The following is a 23,938-nucleotide window of genomic DNA, read 5'->3' on the forward strand; positions in this document are numbered from 1 at the left end:
CCAAGCCTCATACATCTTCCATTTCTATAAATAGAAACCCTTGAGCTCATAATTTCCATCCTAAACTCAAACAAACACACTTTACTCTAAAGAGTCTTGTGTGAATTTTTGTTCTTGCTTTTCAGGTTCCTCCTTTGGTTTTCTAAAATCGCCATCTAAAGTTGGTGACCCCCTTTTCATAAGCTCTTTCATTTACAATTAATTTCGTAGCTTAATTCCATTCAAGTGTCGTTAATTTTAAATAGTTTAACCATTCTGTCTGACTTTCAGTTCTGGTCACTTTGGTCAACCATTTTCAAATTAAATTTACACAAATGGTTTTCATAATGTAGGGAATAAAACCCTTCACTTATATCTCGTGATCATCACGTCTAAGTGGTTCAAATTCACAAGTTAAACGTAAATTTTGTAAAAGTCAAACTCAGCTTTATATAATTACCATAACATTTTAGACATCAAAACAGTTTGTAAAACATAAAAGAAATATATTTTATCATGTTCGACTTGTCACGAACCCCTTTTCCCATCCGAACATGTATTTACGAACACGACTAGTTAGAATGGTTTAAATCATATGAACAAGCTGTAACGGGCCACAACCTTTTCAAAACAGAATGTAGAGTTAACAAACCATATAGATCGAGACCCCTCACGCGTATGGTTATAACCCAACATTCTATCCGGTCATCGTTTAATCTAACGAAACCGTGCTTAAATACACGTTAACTGATCAAGTCTCAATGACTTGTAATGATCAGTACACGATTCTCATGGATATTATTTCTATTCAGTCTGGACTATAGAGCCCTACAGTAATCGCATCGTAAGCCAATAAACTTTGAATCCGGTTGTACTACAAACCGAATACGTTGTGTTCAACTGCTAGTATAGGTAAATACTTTTAACTCATTTTATTTAAACTTGGGATATAGTATAAGACATTTTGGTTCTTGTATCACCACAGGAGCTAAATGCTTACTAGTGATAATTCGATTTAATATGTATTGCTCGATTATCTTCATGCCCTCAAATGCATGTTGCGTTATCTTCAGGATACCCTCTCTTCGAGACTTCATACACACCCCTTTTCTATTGATCATTTGGTTGCTTACAACGATGTCAACTGAGATCAAGTGCTGAAGTTTGTGTCTTTCTGGGTTACAATCTTGTCTCTTGGTCTTCTAAGCGTTAGCATATCGTCTCGAGATCAAGTGCTAAAGCTGAATATCGTGATGTTGCCAACGCTTTTGCCGAAGCGGTTTGCATTTGTAATCTTCTTCTTAAGTTACATTGTTTAGTGTCTTGAGCCACTCTCGTGTTTTGTGATAATGTCAACGTTGTATATTTAGCGCCTAACCCTGTTAAGCACCAACACACCAAACATGTGGAATAAGATATACCCTTCTTAAGGGAACGTGCTGCCATTGGTCAAGTGCGTGTGTTACATGAACCCTCAGCTCACTAGTTTGCAGATATCTTCACCAAAGGCTAACTATGATAGTTGTTTATGGATTTTCAAGATATCTTAACATTCAGGAACCCCCACTCAGACTGCAGGTGGTATGTTAGCTAAATTAAATAAGCTTATGGTTATTTTACAATGTTTATTCCTGTAGGGTGGTTTGTGTAATTATGTAACCTTAATTCTTGTACTCTCTAATTATAAATACCGGTGAATGCAAAGCTTAAATAATTCCATAATATTCAACAATATTAATAAAAAGAAGCCTTGGTCTTCAGAGGTACGCATATTACAAGCATTATGTGCACAACCTATGGTATCACAAAGGACGATGAAGATCAGGTATTGGTAGAATTCATACTGGCAAGATCGGTATGGTGGCAAATCTACGTGTCGTGTAAAGTCCTGATCCTAGCAAGATTCCTTTCGATGAACCGCAAGAAACTAGTCCATGCAAATATACGTGATAACTTGTTGATGTATGTGGAAGTATGGATGATATAAAAGAAATATCGTTCTTATAACTGAAAAACCAATTCAGGTATCATAGTATAGATTGGAATAGGTTATGCATTTTCGATAATGGCAACATTGTAGTATAATTTGGTATGGCTTCTATCTTGCTGGAAGACTCGGTTTTTTATTCATTAATTCAATAGAATGACGTCATCCTCTTCTTTTGAAAGGCGGCGATGAGGAGTTTATCGTTCCATCTTATTGTTGACGTCGTCATCCACCAAATAATCATATGGTTGGGAGGAGGTCAGGAGTTTCCCCCTTGGGGGTTTCTTCTGGAGGGGTGCAGGTTCGAGTCCACTCTGGTATCAATATTGGGTAATTCCAGTGCGGCTGGACCTTGGGGGGGCCTGGGATTCGAACCCGCAGTGCGGGCGAATTTCTTAAGGGGAGTGAACCGTTAACCGTTCAAAAAAAAAAAAAAATATATCATATGAGGATAAAATAGTCAACCCCCCAATAGTCACAAACAATGGACCACTCGTAACTTGCTTCAACAGTTGTTGGATTGCCGTGTGAAATTGGTTCCACTTGCTTAACCCAATAGTGGGATGGCGCCGGCGCACCGGCCCGAGTGCATTTCGTCACCCTCCATTTAAACTCATGACCGCCATTTTGTCACGTTGGTAGCATGTCTACTTTTTGTTCATTCATTTTGGGTTGCATTGTTAAATAAATATCAAGTTGCAAAAAACCAAATAAGTATAAGACTTCATATTATAAAAAAAAAACACATGCGCTTTCTTTATTTTCACAGAAAAGAAAAACACAATTCGTTTAATATCAATTGCAAAAACGTTTTTTAGTTTGTTTAAAATTCACATAAATGCTTTTGTAAATATAGAATTGTATTTGTTTGTAAGAGTCGAGTGGGCACCTCCGTATACTTAATGATTCTACATATAGACTACTATCTAAATTCATTATTGTTTTCAAGAATGCATATATTTAAATATTGATGTAAATAAAGTTAATATAAAGTAAGTATACATCTTGAGCATTTATGATATTATTTCTTTATATAAATACATTCAATTTCTTTTAATATAAAGTATGTATACATCTTGAGCATTTATGATATTATTTTTTTTTATATAAATACATTCAATTTCTTATATTTTTAACTTTTTAGTAACACATAAACAAGAGAATCCTATAACTCTTTTTTAGAAAAAAAATTCCATCTCGTTAGTACTACTATAAATATCATGACAATCATCTCTTTGTAGGACACCAAAACACCATGTCTTCACATATGTTGTTTTCACTTACATTCTTCCTTTGTTCTTGTTTCATCATTTCGAATGGAGCTTCAAACCCGAATTCAATCTACAAATCTTTCCTCCAGTGTCTTCCGGCACAATCACCTCGACCCGACCCGTCATTTTCCGCCATCGTTTACAGCTCCGTGGCCAACTCATCCTCGTACACAACCGTCCTACAAGAATACATCAAAAACCGTCGTTTAAACACGACTGCGACACCTAAACCCGCCATCATCATTACCCCGACCAAAGAGTCCCACGTGCAAGCCGTGGTCCTATGCGCTAAGAAACTCCGTGTCCAAATCAAGATTCGTAGTGGCGGACATGACTACGAGGGAATCTCGTATGTCTCATCCGAAAAAAACTTCATCGTACTCGACATGTTTAATTTCCGTAATGTCGATGTTAACATCGCCACCGAAACCACGGTTGTCCAAGCCGGGGCTCAGTTGGGCGAACTCTATTATCGGATTTGGGAAAAGAGTAGAGTGCATGGGTTCCCCGCCGGAGTCTGCCCGACAGTCGGGGTTGGCGGACATTTAAGTGGAGGCGGCTACGGCACCATGCTTCGAAAATACGGGCTATCAGTCGATCACATAATCGATGCTAAGATTGTCGATGTCAAAGGTCGAATTTTGGACCGAAAATCAATGGGTGAGGATCTTTTCTGGGCCATTCGCGGGGGCGGGGGTGCAAGTTTTGGTGTCATAATATCATACACTATCAAACTAGTTCCTGTCCCCGCGGTTAACACCGTGTTCAGGATAATGAAGACGGTCGCAGAAAATGCGACCGACCTCGTTCATAAATGGCAGACAATTGTGTCTGCCATGAACAACAACTTATTCATCAGAATTTTATTACAACCGGTGACGGTTAATCGCCAAAAAACACTCCGGGCGTCGTTTGTCGCCCATTTCTTGGGCGATTCAGCGACGCTGGTAGCGGAAATGAACAAAATCTTCCCAGAACTGGGACTAAAAAAACAAGATTGTACAGAAGTAAGCTGGATCCAGTCCATACTTTACTGGGCAAACTTCGACATCAACACGACCTCGATCGACATCCTCCTCAACCGCCATTCGGACAACGTAAACTTCTTGAAACGAAAGTCTGATTACGTACAAACCCCGATATCAAAATCCGGTTTAACCTCCATATTTAACAAAATGGTTGAACTTGGTAAAGTTGGTTTGGTTTTCAACTCGTACGGCGGGCGGATGAACGAAATCCCCGCAGACGCGACACCGTTCCCTCACCGAGCTGGAAACTTGTTCAAGATCCAGTACTCGGTGAACTGGAACGATGCCGATCCAAAACTTGAACAAGACTACATGAACCAGAGCCGGGTTTTGTACAAATTCATGGCGGATTACGTATCAAAAAATCCGAGGAGTACGTTCTTGAATTATAGAGATTTGGATATCGGTGTGATGAGTGGAACCGGTATAAATGGTTACAACTCCGGTAGGGTTTATGGGGAGAAGTATTTCATGGGGAACTTTGATAGATTGGTGAAAATAAAGACTGCAGTTGATCCAGATAACTTTTTTAGGAATGAACAAAGTATTCCTGTTCTTCCTGGTAAGTCTAGGAAGATGACGAAGTTAAACTAGAATATTTGTGTTCCTAATTTTGTCTGTGCATTTTAGGGAAACTATTGTTTATGTGATTATGTATCATTGTTTATTGTTTTCAAGTGCATGTAAATTGATTTTTGGAATAAGATTATAAAGGCTTAAAAGGATATGTTTAGAATTTTCTACATCGAGTTGATTGATGTAAACTTTTTTTTGGATTATGATTGTTTAGATATGGATGGTATTAATATTTTAGAGAGTTGACGTGAGCTAGCCCATTCGGTTTTTTGAACAGAATGGAGGCCAAATTTTATAATAAAAGAAAAACAATGGTCACTTCGCTAAGGGTTAGGGCGCTTCATTAGTGATGGAGTTTTATCACTCACAATATCTAATTAAGTTCCGTCACGTCATCGAGCTTTATTCCATCGTTAGTGATGGATTTTAGTGAAAATGCTCATCACTCGCAACACACTCATCTCCATCATCGAACATGTGCAGCACCTTTCAATTCTTCATGCGTGATCATGGCAACGTGTGGCCATGTCAACGCGTTATAAGACATGGTGACGGTGGTGTATCACGGAGGTTGACGCGTGGCCAGCCCTTCATAACGGGACGGCCCGTCTCCTGTAAGAGTCATGTGCTTTTAGAAGGGTCCTAGAGAAATGATGCAATTTAAGATAATTAGTATAAAGTAAGAGTAACGTTCAGAAAAAATTATTTGAGATAGTTTAAGTTTAAAAAATGTTTTATATTTAAAAGCTTACACTCTAAGTATATTAAATTAAACTAGTGGGTTACACCTGTGTTTTATGGTGGAGACGATCCAAGTTTTTTAGAAATTTTAAATGGAAACATAGACGTAGTGGTAAAAATAACGTTAATGGCAGGAATCCAATAGATAGTGATTCTATTCATTACGGTATCAATATGTTATCCGCACTCAGCAAAAGAGGAAAATTAAAAAATAAAGTCGTGATAAGTGCAAAAAGATGTCGATACATGTTTTATATCGATTGAAAACCATAATAAATGGATACTGAAAATGGTTCTAATAGTATAAATATTGGTACCGGTGTTTTTCGATGGGTACCAACTCAATCCGTTTTCAAAAAATTCCGTGTCACGTATTTAGTTTTTGTAAAAGAAAAGTTACGGACGACAATTTTAAGTTAAAGAGGTATATTATACTAGAGGGTGAATTTGATACTTGAAAAGGTTTAAAAAAAGACAAAAAGTTAGTGTAGCACATAAGTGATGTTTCAGTATATATATATATATATATATATATATATATATATATATATATATATATATATATATATATATATATATATATATATATATATATATATATATATATATATATAGAGGACCGCTAAAATGAAAACCACCTCCAGTTGTAAGAACTGCGTGAACCACTTTCTAGCCATTAGATCAAGATGATGAATGGATGAGATTAAAAGTATTAAAAAATAATATTAAGTAATTTTTGTGTTATTATGTCTTTAATATTTTAATTGAAAAAGGTATTTAAGTAAAATTACTTTTTTGTCTTTTTATATATATTATATTTAATTGTCTTTTTGTCCTATTCATTAATTACTTTTAATTACTTTTATTTTTTAAACATAATTTCTTTATTAAAAACATTTTTAAATTCAGATTTTTTTAAAAGATTTTTATACTTTTTACAATTTACGTTTTATGTTTTTCTGACGCACCGATTTTTTAACGCGCCGTTTTTTAACGCCGTTTTTCACGCGCCGTTTTTACGCGTCGTTTTTCACGCGCCGTTTTTACGCGTCGTTTTTTAAAGGCGTCGTTTTTCTCAATCGGCGTTTTTTTAACGCGCCGTTTTTTACGCGCCGTTTTTTTAAGTCGTCGTTTTTCTCAGTCGCCGTTTTTTAACGCGCGGTTTTTTACACGTTTTTTACGCGCCGTTTTTTCCACGTTTTTTAACGCGCCTAATTTTTTACACGCTTTTTATACGCCGTTTTAACGCCCCGTTTTTCCGAAGTTTTTTAATGCGCCGTTCTTTTGAAGTTTTTTAACGCGCGGTTTTTCCGAAGTTTTTTAACGCGCCGTTTTTTTAAGCGTTTTTTACGCGTCGTTTTTTCAAGCGTCGTTTTTTCAAAACGCGCCGTTTCTTCACGTTTTTTAATGCGTCGTTTTTTTACACGCCGTTTTAAACGCGCCGTTTTTTTCACTTTTTTTAACGCGCCCCTTTTTGTACACTTTTTACGTTTTGCGTTAAAAATTTAAACTTTTTACGTTTTACGTAAAAGTTTTTACGTTTTACGTTAAAATTTTTACGTTTTACATAAAACTTTTTACGTTTTACGTAAAACTTTTTACGTTTTACGAAAAACTTTTTACGTTTTACGAAAAACTTTTTATGTTTTACATTTTACGTAAAACTTACGAAAAAAATTACGTAACACTTTTTACGCTTCACGTTTTTACATTTTACGATAAAAAGTTTACGGTTTACGTTAACAAGTTTACGGTTTAATTTTTTTTTTACAAAAACGTTTTTTTACGTTAACGTTTTTTTAACATTTTACGCGCCAATTTTTTACGTTAACATTTTACGCGCCAATTTTTTACGTTAAAAAGTTTACATTTTACGTTTTACGTTAAAAAATTTACGCTTTACGTTTTACGTTAAACTTTTTAGACTTTTTACGTTTTACGTAAAACTTTTTACGTTTTATGTTAAAAATTTTACGTTTTACATTAAAAAGTTTACTTTTTACGTTAAAAAGTTTACGGTTTAACTTTTTTTTACAAAAACTTTCTTTCACAAAAACGAACGCACCCAGAAATCGTAAACTCGGTAGGTGTCTCAGATAGATTGTTATCATCATCGACTGGGAAAAAAAATAAAAAATCAACAACAAAAATAAAAAACAATGTTTGGATTCTTGAAAAAAAGGGGTTTGGCTCAGATTTTTTTCGATAATCAGAGGCTGCAAAAGTGTGGTTGCATGTTCAAAAATCTACCATCCACCAACCGTGCCGCGCCATCGTCATCAAAATATGCGGTTTTTTTCCATCATCGCCGCCCGAATCCAAACGGATCAAAACCCACAGAATCAAGAATACAAGTAAAAAACAGAAATTAATAACACAATTCAAACCCCAAACATACTAAAAAACCCATCGGAATCAAGAACACAAACTCAACCCCCAATCAGGCACCATCGGCGCCACGGGGCACCATCAGCACCATCGGCGCCAACGGGCACCATCTGGACCGCTTTCAAAAACGAATCAACACAAATAAAAAACACAAATCAACCCCCCATCTTTGTACCAAAATTCATAAACCCAGCTGAAAAAATACTTAACTTTTGTACCAAAAAAACCATCATTAATAAACCCAGTTGAAAAATTCAAACTTTTGTACCAAATGCATGATAGCTTGTGTCCTGTAACAAGATCCACAAAGGCACTCTCTTGATTTTCCTCCATGTATGAAGAACAACAACTGCTACCATCATTTCAACCAAAAAAACGCATGAAAATTCCTCAAGCATCGTCGCCCATCTCTCTCTCCGACGCCGGCGGTTCACACCCTCTTCACCCACCCCTCACCCATCATTCACCGCCACCATCGCCGTCGAAACCCACCACCACCGTCGCCGGTAAAACATGGAAAAAGAGAGAAGGTCACCGCCACCACCGCCGATGACCAATTTAAAATCCGAAAGCCGTTGAATCACCGTCAAAAACGAGGTTGCAGGTGAGGATGGCGACAAAGAGATGGGTATGGTGGTTGGTTTAAGAGATGGGGGCTGGATGAGAGATGGGGGTAGGATGAGAGATGGTTTGCAACTTCAACTTGGGGGGTTTAAAAATGGTTTGCAAACTTCAAAGAGAGAGAGACGATGGGAGAACAGAAAGAGGAGAGAGATGCTTTTTAATTTCTAAACAAAAAATGGAGCTTTTAAGAGATGAGATGCTTTTTAATATCAAAAGAAAGATGGTTCTGCAACTTCAAGAGAGAGAATATGAGAGATGCTTTTTAACTTCAACAAATTAATGCTCTGCAACTTTAAAAGAAAAGACAGATGAGAGAGGAAGGATTTGACATATGGGGTAAATGACCAATATACCCTTTATGTTGGCACAATGTGATTGGTTGAGAGTGGTTCTCGCGGTTCTTACAACTGGAGGTGGTTCTTATTTTAGCGGCTCCCTATATATATATATATATATATATATATATAGAGAGAGAGAGAGAGAGAGAGAGAAAGTGTAATGTACATTACGCCTTAACGTACATCACGTACGCGACCAAATTACGCACGTTCATTTGAAAATTACGCACGTTTATAAACTCAAATATGATCAAAATCAACGATGAACTTTGAATTTTTTTACTCTGTTATATATAACCGTACTCTGTTCTACGGAACGATGATCAAAATATAACGATGTTTCTGCATACTCTGTTCGAAAGTCGAATTTGGAAATAGAGGTGGAGGAGACGTGGTTTCGATTTCATCGAATAGGGGTTGCCTGATGAAATCGAATGCGGATAGTTCGACGTTCATGTCCATTGCTGAAACCAGGTTGGAGTTTTGAAGATGATAATGATGATGGTAATCACGCATGGTATAAGGAAAAGTCACGCATGTTGGTTTTTCGAGATTATAACGTGCGTGATTAATTATCAATGCGTGAAAAGTGCCCATGCGTGATAAGTTGATACATGCGTGATTAATTATCCATGCGTGATAAGTTGATCTGACGGTCAGGATTGTGCCGTACGTTAAGTACGATTACTCGTAATGTACGTTAACCGCTCCCTATATATATATATATACTATATTATAATGCATAAGGCAAAACCATCTTAAGGTACCTAAAAGTTAAGAACTTTTTTAGTTTAATGCATAAGGTATAACCCGAAAATGAAGTTAAGATAAATAAGTTTTTCAAATATTAATTACACTTTAATCTCCGCATTTTAATTATACTTTAATTTCTTCATCTTTAACCAAATTATAGATAATTAATTAGTAGTTACACTTTATCCGCTTTAAAAAAACTAACTACCCCATGTTTTTTAACGACCATAATTTTTACATACGTTAATATATGTTTTTTTAAGTTACACTACAAAAACGGACATTTTATTATCTTTAATTCGAGTATAGTATTGCTATAATTGTTTTAATTTTTTTTGATATATTACATGATTAACAATGTCTAGGGGTGAATAATAACTGAATCGTTAACCAAAATCGTATCGAAAATAAAGGAAACCGAACTGATATGAACAAAAAACTGAATTAACTGAAAATCGATTAGCCGAAAACCGAATTAACCAAAAACCAGTTATCGGTTTTTGTTCGTACCCCGGTTTAACCAAAATTAACTAAACCAACCCGAACTATTCATATTTCTATATATTTACGGCTTTTATAGCTCCAGTTCATGTATTTCATATTTTATACCCCCATTTCATATGTTTATACTTTAATTTTCATTATTTATACATCCATTTCATGTATTTATACATCAATTTCCTTAATGTCTAAACAAAAATTTTAACCCAAGTTTAGATTTGGCTATTAACCGAATAAAACAAAACGAACCAAAAACCGTCAATCTAACATTATAAACCAAACCGATTAACTATAAACATATAGGAGAATAAAATAGATTAATTTCCAGGTTCGGTTGAGGAACCAAACCAATCAAACCATCCACATCCTTGCAGTGTCCGTGTTTCCCGCCGCATCGTGCAGAGACCCTTCTAGTTTATAATAAAACATTAAAACCTGGTGTGTTAGATCCGCACGTTATGGCTGGGTGTTTAAAATTTGTAAGACTTGGTTTTGAAAACTTTGACATTAGTATTCACCCCACAAAATAAAAAATTCATATCGAAAAGCTAACAAAAATAAGCACTTAGAAATGGCAAATCCAGAATTTTAGAAATCATCATATATGAAGATTGTAAGAGGGAAAAAAGTATAAAAAAATAAAACTTCAAGAGGTTTTGAAGGCATGTGCGTTCGTGCTTTTATATTTGTATATTATCACAAAAAAAACTCGGTTTTAAATGAGATTTCCATCAAAACGTAGATCAAATAAACACGTTGTAATGGGATATTCGTATTTTATAAAAAAATAGTGTTTCAAAAGTAATAAAAAAATAAGAAATAATGTCATAACTTGGTTGGGCGAGAAATAGAATAAAAACAAAAGAAAAGTGTAGGAAGTAAGCGATTTAATTAAAGCTAAAGGGATCATATTATAACTTCAATTCTATATTAGGTTTGGTCACGCAGAAATAGGGTTGTTCTCGAGTCGAGACATGGCAAGCTCGGTCTCGGATTTGAAACCAAGTTGAAAATCTATGCTCAAGCTCGACTTGGTTTTTAACCAAGCTGTCTTGGGTCAACTTGGATAGGCTCGAATTTGAAAAGAAAATTTAATACACAGTTTTCAAAATTCAGTTGTCTATAAATTAATTCAATACTTAAAAAAACATATCCAAAATAAGTACAATCTAACATATCACAAGCCAAAATCAAGTTTAACTAAATATAAAATAAGTTTCAAATTTCAATAAAATACAATATAAATTTATTAGCAACTGAAAGCACGAGAAGGGGGAGATGGGAACTAGTGTTTGACATTTGAGAAATGAGAATAAAAAAATTGTTTTTAACACTTTGTGTGGATAAGGAACTGGGATTTCAAAAGGATGTATGATATATTACCTGTTTTTGAAGATTTATTTATGATATATTATTCGTATATAAATCTAAAAATATTTAAAGTACAATAATCCAAGCGGAGCTAATGAACGAGGCAAACCGAATCAGTCCAACTCGTTACAAACCGAGCGTAGTTGGACTCGCTTTCTAACTAAGAAGCCGGCTTGGTTCAGTCTCAAACCAAGCCATATCGAGTGAGTTTTTTTCGAAATAAATTCGAGAAAATACTAGCCGTTAACTTTTTGGATAACTTTACGCTGAAATTACTTTTATAAAGCACTTCAAGCAGCACTTGTAAACTTTGTTGTAACGGAGTGAACAATGTACTAATGTGAGAGCACCAAACTACAAAATTACTATATGTATAATTTAATGCTTTTTCGAATCCCTATACAACATAAAGGTCATATGCTTATGTTAATTATAATTCTTGTGATGGTTCACATAAATAAGTCACTTAATTACATAAAATGGTTCGTATAGTTTAGGAAAAATAAAAGGTTTGTATATTAACTTTGAAAAGTTGTGTGCTTGAGGTTCATGATTTAGTTTTGTAACAAGTTTAAGTATTAACAATAACTTCTGGTCGTTGACATGCTTAAAAAGTAGGGGTGTTCAAAAAACTCGTGGCTCACAGCTCGCTCGAAACTCGCTCGAAAAAAGCTTGAAGAAAGCTCGGCTCGAAATTGGCTCGGTTGTAAACGAGCCAGCTCGGCTCGGCTCGATTTGTAAATGAGCCAAGCTCGAGCTTGGCCTAGCTCGGCTTGTGAGCTCGCGAGCTGGCTCGATAAGGTTTAAATCCTTCATTTTTTTATCCCACATCGCTTAGAAAACAAAAACCAAGGGAGTATCTCCCCTATAAAAGAAGGTAAAGACAATGGACAAAGTGAATTTACAATTTATACTTGCATATTTAGCCATATGGTTAAATTAAATGGCAATTATGGCCCTTAGTATATGAAGAAATTTATTTTTAAGGGCTTTTTAAGTAGTAAATTTTGCGGTTCTTTGTCAGTTCGAGCTAGATCGAGTCAAGCTCGAGCCTCAAATCTCAGCTCGATTTGAAATTCGAGCTCGAGTCGAGCCAGCTCGAATCGAGTTTGAGCCGAGCTCGAGCTGGGTCTAGCTCGGCTCGACTTGACTCGTTTACAGCCCTATTAGAAAGTAACAAATAAATTGAACACAAACACGGACGAGTTTTAAGGTAAAAAAAACCACAAAGAGTATCTATACACGTTCTAGGGAAGCATACCTATCGAAATATATATAGTATAGCTAAGTTAAGTACCCAAATTTCAATCCTAGGACATATGATCTACTAGTCATGAACATATTATTTAATATGCAATCTAATGAAATGTTGTAATATAAACTTAAGATCTATTAACATTGAATTGTTACCAAGAGTTAAGAGAATATAACCATCCTAGATTTGACTCAACGGAGATTGTTTATATTGATGATAGATAGACTTATTGAACCAACCCAAGACTTAACTTGACTATGGCGTATGAAGTGCTAAAATAGACTACTACTGGGCAAGGTTAATTTTATCAAACTAGGATTAAGATTAAAGACACCCCATTAGACCTACTTCAATAAAGCTAGCAACAATATCGAGTTTTATGGCTTAAGGTTTCTAGCCTAGTGCCAAGGTGAACAACATACATAGTGATTTACGAACTACTAAGGTAAGACAATGTAGTAAACCCTTCTTAGTTTCTAGACCCTTATAATCAGATCCATCCCGTAAGCAGAATATATGTTTAACTACTTATAACGATTAGTTATCTATTACCGATTAAGTATCAAACCATAGGCTAATGGACATCAATATCCCCCTAGAAATATAAAATACCGAATCTAACATGCATAACTTCATAGAAAGACAAATATCAGCACAAAATTAACATCATAACCAATATCAACATACACGCATATGCATCATAAGGACTAATCATACTATACTACTAAAATCATACAAATAAGAAATCTATCATCAATCATAAACAAAATCAACGTATCATCTCACCCGGACAATTATATAAGAGTTTAGCGAGACATGACAGACAAATTCAAACCAAAAGTTAAAGTCATCATCATGAACAGAAGTTTAAAGACTAGAAAACTGTAAATACGTGGAATCAGTTCTTGCTTCCCTGTGCTTTAGATCTTCAAGTCTTGTCCTCTTTCTCTTCCGAATCGTCTTCACTCACTTTTCACAACCCTTTTTTTGGTTTTTCTTCCAACTTCGGTTGTTTTTAGGGTCACATTCCTTTTATACCACGAGTCAAACCTTAACTTTGACTTTCGTACGGATCGTATGTTTAGGCCTGCTTACGACTCGTAACTTCTGATTGGACCGCCCTGTCCCAAATCCCAACTTGGATCATGTATTCTATCATTTGACTGTGGTTACGATCCGTATCCAGCGTGTCGAGTACAGGTTGTATTTCTGGAGTCTTCACAGTTGACCTTAGTCTTTTGCCAATTGTTTCCTTTTTACCCTCTTATAGCAAATTATTTTTTTTCAGTATTTACCTGCAAATCTCAACAAAACATCAAATATTATCTACTCTAACCAGATTTGCCACACTTGCCCTTAGAAACAGGTCTTTTAACACTAGAATATTAAGTATCTTATGGCTACATCAGTCGTTAAAAAAAACAATAATTTTTGGTTGTTTAACCCAAAGGCTGACAAATCGTGTCTTAGCGGGTTTAACAGGTCTCTGATGACACAGACAACACAAGCTCTAAACATGAATACGACTCGTTTAACTATTTTATATCAAATGCCTATAACACAGTGGTATGTTTTATGTACAAAGAAGGAGAAATGATGGATCCTAACCTTCTAATTTTAATTTTTTTTAAAAAGTGAAAAATCACATAGTGTATTTTTCAGTAAATAGGTCTAATCGTGTCTATACAATTTACCTATTGTCAGCCCAGGCCAATAACAGGCTTGTGCCGGCGCACCTGAGTGCACTTCGTCAACCTCCATTTAAACTCATGACCAACGTTGGTAGCATGTCTACTTTTAATTCATTTTGGCTTTGCATTGTTAAAAAAATATTAAATTGCAAAAAAAAAAAAAAAACAATTAAATAGTAGACTTTTAGGTGTGGTGGCATGGAGAGGGGGGACTTTACGCCCCCACACAGTGGCGAAGCTTGAAAATTCCTACCGTGAGGTCGGAAGTCACCGGACCTAATATTTGGGGGGTCGAAAACGTATATACTTAAAAATTTCTATACGAAACGTACATACATAATACTACTGAGCGAAAAGTTCGGGGGGTCGGGCGCCCTCACCACCCAATGGTTTTGGGGTTTGGGAGGGAAAGCACCCTTTAGCTACGTCACACACATGACGAAAACGACCCCTTACCTTTGCCCACCACCTTACCTTTGCCCACCACCCCGAGTATGCTTAGAGTCTGTATTATAAAAAAAAACACGCTACACGCTTTCTTTATTTTTATAAATAACCATTTTGTTTGATATCAATTGCATTAAAGTTTTTTAGCTTGTTTCAAATTTACATAAATGCTTTTAAAAGTATAGAATTGTATTTAAAATGTCTAAACATTGATGAGGCTGTGTTAATGTCAACACAAAAAGATACATGATAATCAGGTCAACGAAAAATTGATTGAATAGCCTATGTATATTTAATGATTCTACAATTACACTTTTTTTTTTGAACGTCCAACATAAGAATCGCTGGGTACTCCGTACGCGGCACCCATTGGCCGAAAGGTAGCCCGCGGCAGCCCAACCTGCACGCACGGAGCCCCTAGCCCACCATGCCACCAGTTCCGGGGAAAACCCGACCCTGCACCCGCCCGAGGGCACGACAATGCGGAGCCGGTAAAACCCGGGTGGATCAGGAATCGAACTTGAGACCTTTCGGTCAAAAGTCTTCCCTCATTTCCATAACCACTAAGCTATAAGCCTAGGGTTTTTTATTCTACAATTACACTAATAACTAAATTCAATATATAAAAATGCATATATTTTATATAAATTAAGATTTATTTGATATATAAAAATTAATATAAAAATGCATATATATATAAACTAAGATTTATTTGATATATAAAAATTAGATTCACATAAAATTCAATTTAAATATAAAATAAGAGAGCATCCTGAGTATTCATGATATTATTTCAATATAAATACATTCTATTTCTTTTATTTTTAACTTTTTAGTAACACATAAACAAGAGAATATCAACTAGTATTAATACTTGCTTATACATTGTTTATACTTTTTAGTTAAAATATTAACTGCTATAAATGCAATATTTTGTTTATAAAATTCCTAAAACTCTCCTTTTTAGAAAGAAAAAAAATAACCTACAATTCTTTAGTACTATAAATATCATGACAATCATCTCTATGTAAGACACCAAAACACCATGTCTTCACTTGTGTTTTTTTCACTTACATTTTTCCTTTGTTCTTGTTTCACCCTTTCGAGTGGAGCTTCAAACCCGAATTCAATCTACAAATCTTTCCTCCAGTGTCTTCCGGCACAATCACCCCGACCCGACCCTTCGTTTTCCGCCCTCGTTTACAGCTCCGTGGCCAACTCATCCGCGTACACAACCGTATTACAAGAATACATTAAAAACCGCCGTTTAAATACGACGGCGACACCTAAACCCGACATCATCATCACCCCAACCCAAGAATCGCACGTGCAAGCCGCTGTCCTATGCGCTAGGAAACTTGGTGTTCAAATCAAGATTCGTAGCGGCGGACATGACTACGAAGGACTCTCGTATCTCTCATCCGAAAAAAACTTCATCGTACTCGACATGTTTAATTTCCGTAATGTTGATGTTAACATCGCCACCGAAACCGCGGTTGTCCAAGTCGGAGCTCAGTTGGGCGAACTCTATTATCGGATTTGGGAAAAGAGTAAAGTGCATGGGTTCCCCGCTGGAGTCTGCCCGACAGTCGGGGTAGGTGGACATCTAAGCGGAGGCGGTTACGGCACCATGCTTCGAAAATACGGATTATCAGTGGATAACGTAATCGATGCAAAGATTGTCGATGTCAACGGTCAAATTTTGGACCGAAAATCAATGGGTGAGGATCTTTTTTGGGCCATTCGCGGGGGCGGGGGTGCCAGTTTTGGTGTCATAATATCATACACCGTGAAACTAGTTCCTGTCCCCGCGGTTAACACCGTTTTCAGGATAACGAAGACGGTTGCAGAAAATGCGACCGACCTTGTTTATAAATGGCAGACAATTGTGTCTGCCATGAACAACAACTTATTCATCAGAATTACGTTACAACCTACGACGGTTAATCGCCAAAACACACTCGGGGCAACATTTAGCGCCCATTTCTTGGGTGATTCCACCACACTAGTGGCGGAAATGAACAAAATCTTACCAGAACTGGGACTAAAAAAAGAAGATTGTACGGAAGTAAGCTGGATCCAGTCTGTACTTTACATGGCAAACTTCGACATCAACACTACGCCGATCGACATCCTCCTCAACCGCCATTCCGACAACGTACCCTTCTTGAAACGAAAGTCTGATTACGTACAAACCCCGATATCAAAATCCGGTTTAACCTCCATATTCAACAAAATGTGTTAAAAGTGATTTTTTAGGCTGTCATTCAGGTTACAACATGATCTTATGTGAATCTAAAATGGGTATTATTATCATCTATAGTATATGGTTGAGTGGGTTGATAAACATGTTCAAACATATGAATGAAGGGGGGATGTTAAAAGAAGAGAATCAGTATTCTCATTCATATGTTTATTGGACTGATCTGTGTTGGACTGATGGTGAAGCCTGGTTTATTTGGGCCTTATAAACTTCAGTTATGTTTGGGCTCAGTTTGTTGCAAGTTGTTACAACTGTTTATTGTTGATGCTTCGTTTGTGTTGTTATGTATCGCAGATCATGTCGATCCTCATGTATCAGGTTGTGTCATTTCATTTCAGCTGTATTGTTCAATTAATCAACTGATTGTTATCAGTTGATGATATACTTTGTATTGTTTCAGTTCTGATCTTACAGTTTTGTAAGATCTTGGGTGGTTTGGGTGTTTTTGGTTTGGGTTAAATAATAAATTTTACGTCACGTTTTTGTCGCTTCTTTTGTGTTTATTGTTGTTATTTGCGTTTTATATTGATCATTCATACCATTTTGACATGGTATCAGAGCCGCTGTGCTCCTGTTGCTGATCGATTTCTTGTCTTCCGCTGTGTATCTTTGTGTTTTTTGTCTGATTGTTTTGTTTTGTGGTGTATCTAGGGTTTCTGTTTTCCGAAAATTGTTGATGACAACAGATCTGGTTCACGTTCCACAGTTGGGGTGTTGAGTTCTTGATATTGATGGACTTTTGTTTCTGGTCTTGATAGTTTTAGTTTTTGATTCTTTGGATCGTTCTTTATTACAATCGGTTAATTGTTCTCTTGATCTTTGAATTCGTAGACTTGGTATCGATTAATCAGATTAGGGTTTCTTTTTTGTGATTGACGCCTTGTTCGTTATTGTGGTTCTGTACACAATCGGTGGTTTCAACTATTCATCGATTGTGGCTCCATGCTTGTAGAAGTCTAGTCTGATCTTCTTGGGTTTTTTTGAAGTTCAATTCAGATTGTTGATTTTGTTGCAAGAAGAGGCTAAGAGGAGTTGGGCTAAGGCGTAATGAACTGTGAAATCATGTTGCTGATATGTTCAGGGCTAAGTAACCGAAACTGTTGTTGAGGCTTGTCTATATTGGAATTAGTAGCTCTTGAAAACTACTGTTCATATGTGTCTTGGAGCTTTGCACCTTTTGTAAGATCTTTCTAATTTTTGTTCTATTTTTTTTGTTGATTTAGTTGAAGCCGGGGTAGTAAGGACCGGCATTGTTCATTTGTTATGTGTTCTTGTTTGTTTGTTTCTTGTTATTGTTGTTGTCTTATTATATATATGTATTCGGACTGTTTTTTTTGGTAGATGTTATTATTCACTTGTTATTTCATTTGTTAGGTTGTGGCTCCTGAGTAAAGGCATGTCCAGGCACCATAGAGTGATGAACCTGGAATCTTGTCCCTGACTCAGCTTCGCCTTAGAGCTGTTTTTTGTCTGTTGCTTCGGTAATTAGTTATTTGTTTGATTACTTGTGGTCTCTTGATTATATTGTTTTTTATTTGTTTTCTTGTTTGCTTGGTTTTCTAAATGCTAAATTGTTTTTTTTTTAAAAAGAGGGTCCTTGACTGCTCAAAGTCTCTTGATGAGAATAATCGAATGTCTATTTGTCATATGAGTTGTATTTGTTTTTTTAAAAAAATGTTTTGTGGTTTATGGTAAAAGGGTTAGTTTTGTTCTTTACACTGATCATGCTATTCTGTTGATGATGTGTGTTAGTCCAGTACTTGTTGGTCTTGGTTGCATTACATAATAAATTTGTCATTGTTTTTTATGATAGTCTGTTGTTGCTAGTTGCAATAGTGTTTGAAAGGTGATCAACTTAGTGATTCATTACATGCGTGTTCTTAAGTCTCGTGTCTTTTGCTAGGTTATATTTTGAGTAGAGTTCCTTAAAAAGGGTTTTTTTTTATTTGGTTGTTGGTTTTCACTCGTTTGAAAGAAGATATATGTACTAATTGTCTATATAGCTCTAAAAGTGTTGATACTTTGGTATGTTTGGTCAAAATTTTTTGTTCAAAGGGACAAGTTGATTGAAAAATATAAGTTTCCCTTGTTGTTTTGTATTCTGTTTTGTGTGGTAGCAATATCTTGGATCTGTCTTGTTCAGTGTGTTTTAAAATTCTCCAAATTTGGTTGAACCGGAAAAACATTCTTTGAGTTTATGAGATTTTAATATTGTTCTTGGTACTCATGTGAGTGATTGAAGGAATGTTTTTGCTGTTTGGTTTAGTAGATGTTTGTTTTGGCTATAATTGTGTTTGATCGTTTTTCATGCGTTGTTTTTTGGTCAAAACTGTTGTTGATTGGAGATCGTTTCTGACATGTGGTGTCTTGTAATTGTTTAAGGCTGCAATCTTGAATGTTGGGTTAGGGTTATGTGTTTTCTCTTGTGTAAAAGATAGTGTTCCTTGCTTAGAATCATGGATCATGTAATTTTGTCTAGACTGTATGTCTGTGTTGTCAAGAGTGTTCTTGGATATGTTGTTCAGCCTTGTTGCAGGTTATGTTGTTTGTGTTTGTCTTGTTATGAGATCCATATGTGGAGGATCTTTTTGTCTTGAATGTTGTTAAATTGTCTTTGTGTTACACTCGCTATGTCTGCTTGTCTATACTCTTGTTTGTATAGTTAGTTGAGCTGAGTGGTTCATGTTTAACCGTTGTTTTTGTCAAGACGTTTTTTGTTTATGTGACAGCCTTGTATGTTATCTCGTGAGAGATGTGTTGTTTCTAATTGCAAGTTGTGTATTTTGTGTTTAATCAGAATTTGAGTGACTGCATCTTATTGTCTTGCGTATGTCTCTTTATTCTTAGCCTTGTGTGTGGACATTAAATCATGTGATTTTGTGTTTTTTGTTTAGGCTGGAATTGTTGTCTGATATAGAAGTGTAGAAGTATATACTTCTCATATATCAGTGTTGTATGAATCTTGTGATTCGTGCCTGTTGTGATGTTAGCCTTGTATGTTGTCTCTTGTGTAAGAGATGTGTTTCTGGTTGTATATTTTGCCAGAATCTGTGTTGGCTGTTATTGTTGTCTGGTATGATTGGTTATGGTATTTTCTATCAGACTCATGTCTTGAATCTTTTGATTTGTTCTTTGTTGTGAAGGTTTAAAAGTTTTTTATCATGACATATAAATCTTTATTCAAGTTCTTCACATGTATTGTCTTTTCAGACTTTGCTCTGAGTTATATAGTCTTTTATGAATCTCCAGTTTGTCAGAAGTCAGAAATATTTCTGGAATTGTTCTTGTTCTCAATTGCATTTTGTGTGTTGTCTTGTTCAATTGGAAGTTGATTGTTAAAAAAAAAAAAAAATTTCTTAATTGGAACTTCTTATGATTGTTGTGGATTTGATTCGATATGTACTTGTTGGTTCTGGTTTACAAGTTTTTCATGTCTGTTGTATTCTGATTGAGTTGGTCAGAAAAATGTATCCGTGTGTGTAAATTGTCTTGTTATATTGCTAGAGTCTTTGTCTATATTGCTAGAGTCTTTGTCTAAAAGTTTGCTCTTGTATGATGTGGCTGCCTTGTTTGCCTCTTTGTGAGAAATTTTCTGTTCTATTTGCAAAATCATAAGATCTCTTGTTGCAATTAGAAAGATAATTGGCTGTTATTTGTTCACTGTTTTAGGATTGTATTGTTTTTTTTAGGTTTCTTGACCAGGTATTGAGTTCAGGTGTAGGTACATGTGACTTTATGTGTTGTTTAAGTATTTGAATCTTTTGAATGCAGAGTCAAAGTCTATTGTTCAATTAGAAATTATAAATCTTGTCATATGTGAGTCTTTGTTTAATCAGTTGATGTGTATGATATACTGTTATCAAATCTTGTGATTCTTATTTTTTTAACTAAGTTTTGTTCATATGTCATATTGTATGATTAGTCATATCTTCTGGTCTGAATAGATCTAATGTGGTACATTCTCAAGATTGTTTCTTGAATATATGTAATGTTGATCTTGTTTTTTCTTTTGTACAAGAGATATGTGTCTGGTTATAAGGGTATGTGAATGCGCAGTTTGCCAGTGTTATGTATATGCCTCTGTTACAGGTGGATCTATTGTGTGTTTTGTAAAATCTAGTATAGGTGCCGTATAAATATGTGAAATAGATCTGTTTTTGGAGTGCTTGTGATGTTATTGGTCTCATTAAGACTGTTTCTGGTTGTAAAGTTGCTGGAGGTCTGAGTTGTGTGGTGTATGAAGTTATGTGAAAAAAATTAAAAATGGTTAATTCATATACTATACATTTGTTGGTTGTGTAGTGGTTTTACGAAGGAATTCTGTGTTAAACGATGTCAATCTCTTTGTAAGGAACTTGGTAATTTAGACATGTTTGTCACCTGAATGAAGGGGGTGTGTTAAAAGTGATTTTTTAGGCTGTCATTCAGGTTACAACATGATCTTATGTGAATCTAAAATGGGTATTATTATCATCTATAGTATATGGTTGAGTGGGTTGATAAACATGTTCAAACATATGAATGAAGGGGGGATGTTAAAAGAAGAGAATCAGTATTCTCATTCATATGTTTATTGGACTGATCTGTGTTGGACTGATGGTGAAGCCTGGTTTATTTGGGCCTTATAAACTTCAGTTATGTTTGGGCTCAGTTTGTTGCAAGTTGTTACAACTGTTTATTGTTGATATAATAAGTTTTGTTCCAGTTATGTTAGCAGATAAACTTTTGAAGGGCTGGAAATATAAAATTCGAGGGGGTCCGATCAGGAGTGTTCTTTTTGTTGGACTAATGTGTAACTTTCCAAGTTACTTTGTATATAAGGACAGTGATCGATGTTAGGGTTTAGTTTTTGCACAATCTGGTTCATGAGACTCTTGTTTATTCTCTCTCTCCTTTACACATATGAGATTGAATAACTGATGAAGTTCTTGTTGAGTTATTCTATATCGTTGAAGATCCAGTGAATCTTCGAACCTGCTGGTGTTATGTTGAAGATCTGTTGAAGATTAGATGCTTCGTTTGTGTTGTTATGTATCGCAGATCATGTCGATCCTCATGTATCAGGTTGTGTCATTTCATTTCAGCTGTATTGTTCAATTAATCAACTGATTGTTATCAGTTGATGATATACTTTGTATTGTTTCAGTTCTGATCTTACAGTTTTGTAAGATCTTGGGTGGTTTGGGTGTTTTTGGTTTGGGTTAAATAATAAATTTTACGTCACGTTTTTGTCGCTTCTTTTGTGTTTATTGTTGTTATTTGCGTTTTATATTGATCATTCATACCATTTTGACAAAATGGTTGAACTTGGAGGCGTTATTTTGGTTTTCAACTCCTACGGGGGGCGAATGAACGAAGTCCCTGCGGACGCGACACCGTTCCCTCATCGAGCTGGAAACCTGTTTAAGATCCAGTACCAGATTACCTGGAACGATGCGGGTCCAGAAGCTGCAAACAACTACATGAACCAGAGTCGGGTTATGTACGAATTCATGGAGTATTATGTATCAAAAAATCCGAGGAGTACGTTCTTGAATTATAGAGATTTGGATATCGGTGTGATGACTGGAACCGGTATAAATGGTTACAGGTCCGGTAGGGTTTATGGGGAGAAGTATTTCATGGGGAACTTTGATAGATTGGTGAAAATAAAGACTGCAGTTGATCCAGATAACTTTTTTAGGAATGAGCAAAGTATTCCTGTTCTTCCATGACGATGTTAAACTAGAATGTGTGTTCCAAATTTTGTCTGTCCATTTTCTAAATGGAGTTCATTGATGTTAAATTTTTAAAAGTCTTATGTATTAAGAGTCTAGTAAGCATCATGATTGTTTGGATATGAATGATGGGTTAAGTGTTTGAAGGATTTATAGAGTGATAAGTGTTCAATCTATAACCTAAAACCTAAACTCACTACACAACCACCCAAAATGTCGGAAGCCGTCCCATAAGCCAATTGTCAAAGTACGGCCATCACTTTTTGCAACGTGCTAAAAAAATTCATATTAATTACTTGATAAATCATTCGATATTCTTAGAAATAATTCACGGCTCATACGAAATTGACGTCTAAAGGTACTATCATCATAATTAGGGTTCAGTGAAAAATAATCACTTACCAATAAATCATGTGCGATGACTCGGTCACGTAATATGTATTTTCTCCTCTTGGGTTTCGCGGAACAACCTTCGTCTTCCATTATGGTTTGAAACACCTTTTGAACCACTGAAATTATGATTGTAGGTGCCTCGTTGTCTGACGAGAATAGAATTAAATCGTCAAGCCCAGACGACGACGAAGAAAAAGAAAAACTGGATCCTTTCCATTTTTTACAATTACATAAAAATTAGGAGAAAATGGGAAGTTGGGAAGCCATGAAGTGAAGTGTGTGATTTTGTAAAAAATGGTGTGAAATATGTTAGTAGATATAGGTTTTTTTTTTAAAAAAGTTTTTTTTAAGGTCAAACTAGCCGTTGAACGCTAGTTTAAATCAACCAACCAAGCGCGTCCATGTCGTGCACTGTTTGCCCTCAAAGCCGGTGAAGAATCCCAAGCCCATGTAACAACGACGTGAATAACGCGGGGGATGGTGTGGGAGTGTGGGCGTTGATTGGCAACAACGCCAAGAAAGAACACCCACACCGTATGATCTTAGGCCAGGAATGTTAAAATCAATTTTCATAAGTCGGGTATTAACAATTGGCCTGGAAATGGGATTTGAGCT

At 35.7% G+C, this 23,938-nt stretch overlaps 2 protein-coding genes across 2 annotated transcripts; both read left to right on the plus strand.

Moving 5' to 3' along the window:
* The first annotated feature begins 3,206 nt into the window (after positions 1 to 3,206).
* LOC110894433 (berberine bridge enzyme-like 21) lies at positions 3,207 to 5,005 on the plus strand. The gene has a single exon (XM_022141664.2). It carries the CDS (start codon positions 3,222 to 3,224, stop codon positions 4,857 to 4,859), a length of 1,638 nt encoding a protein of 545 aa, XP_021997356.1. The 5' UTR covers positions 3,207 to 3,221; the 3' UTR covers positions 4,860 to 5,005.
* A 10,990-nt stretch (positions 5,006 to 15,995) lies between these two features.
* Positions 15,996 to 23,076, plus strand: LOC110892612 (berberine bridge enzyme-like 21). The gene is made up of 2 exons (XM_022139767.2): positions 15,996 to 17,174; positions 22,499 to 23,076. Exons 1-2 carry the CDS (start codon positions 15,996 to 15,998, stop codon positions 22,925 to 22,927), a joined length of 1,608 nt encoding a protein of 535 aa, XP_021995459.1. The 3' UTR covers positions 22,928 to 23,076.
* The last annotated feature ends 862 nt before the right edge of the window (positions 23,077 to 23,938 follow it).

Source organism: Helianthus annuus, chromosome 12 (genome assembly GCF_002127325.2).
Source record: "Helianthus annuus cultivar XRQ/B chromosome 12, HanXRQr2.0-SUNRISE, whole genome shotgun sequence".
NCBI lineage: Eukaryota > Viridiplantae > Streptophyta > Magnoliopsida > Asterales > Asteraceae > Helianthus > Helianthus annuus.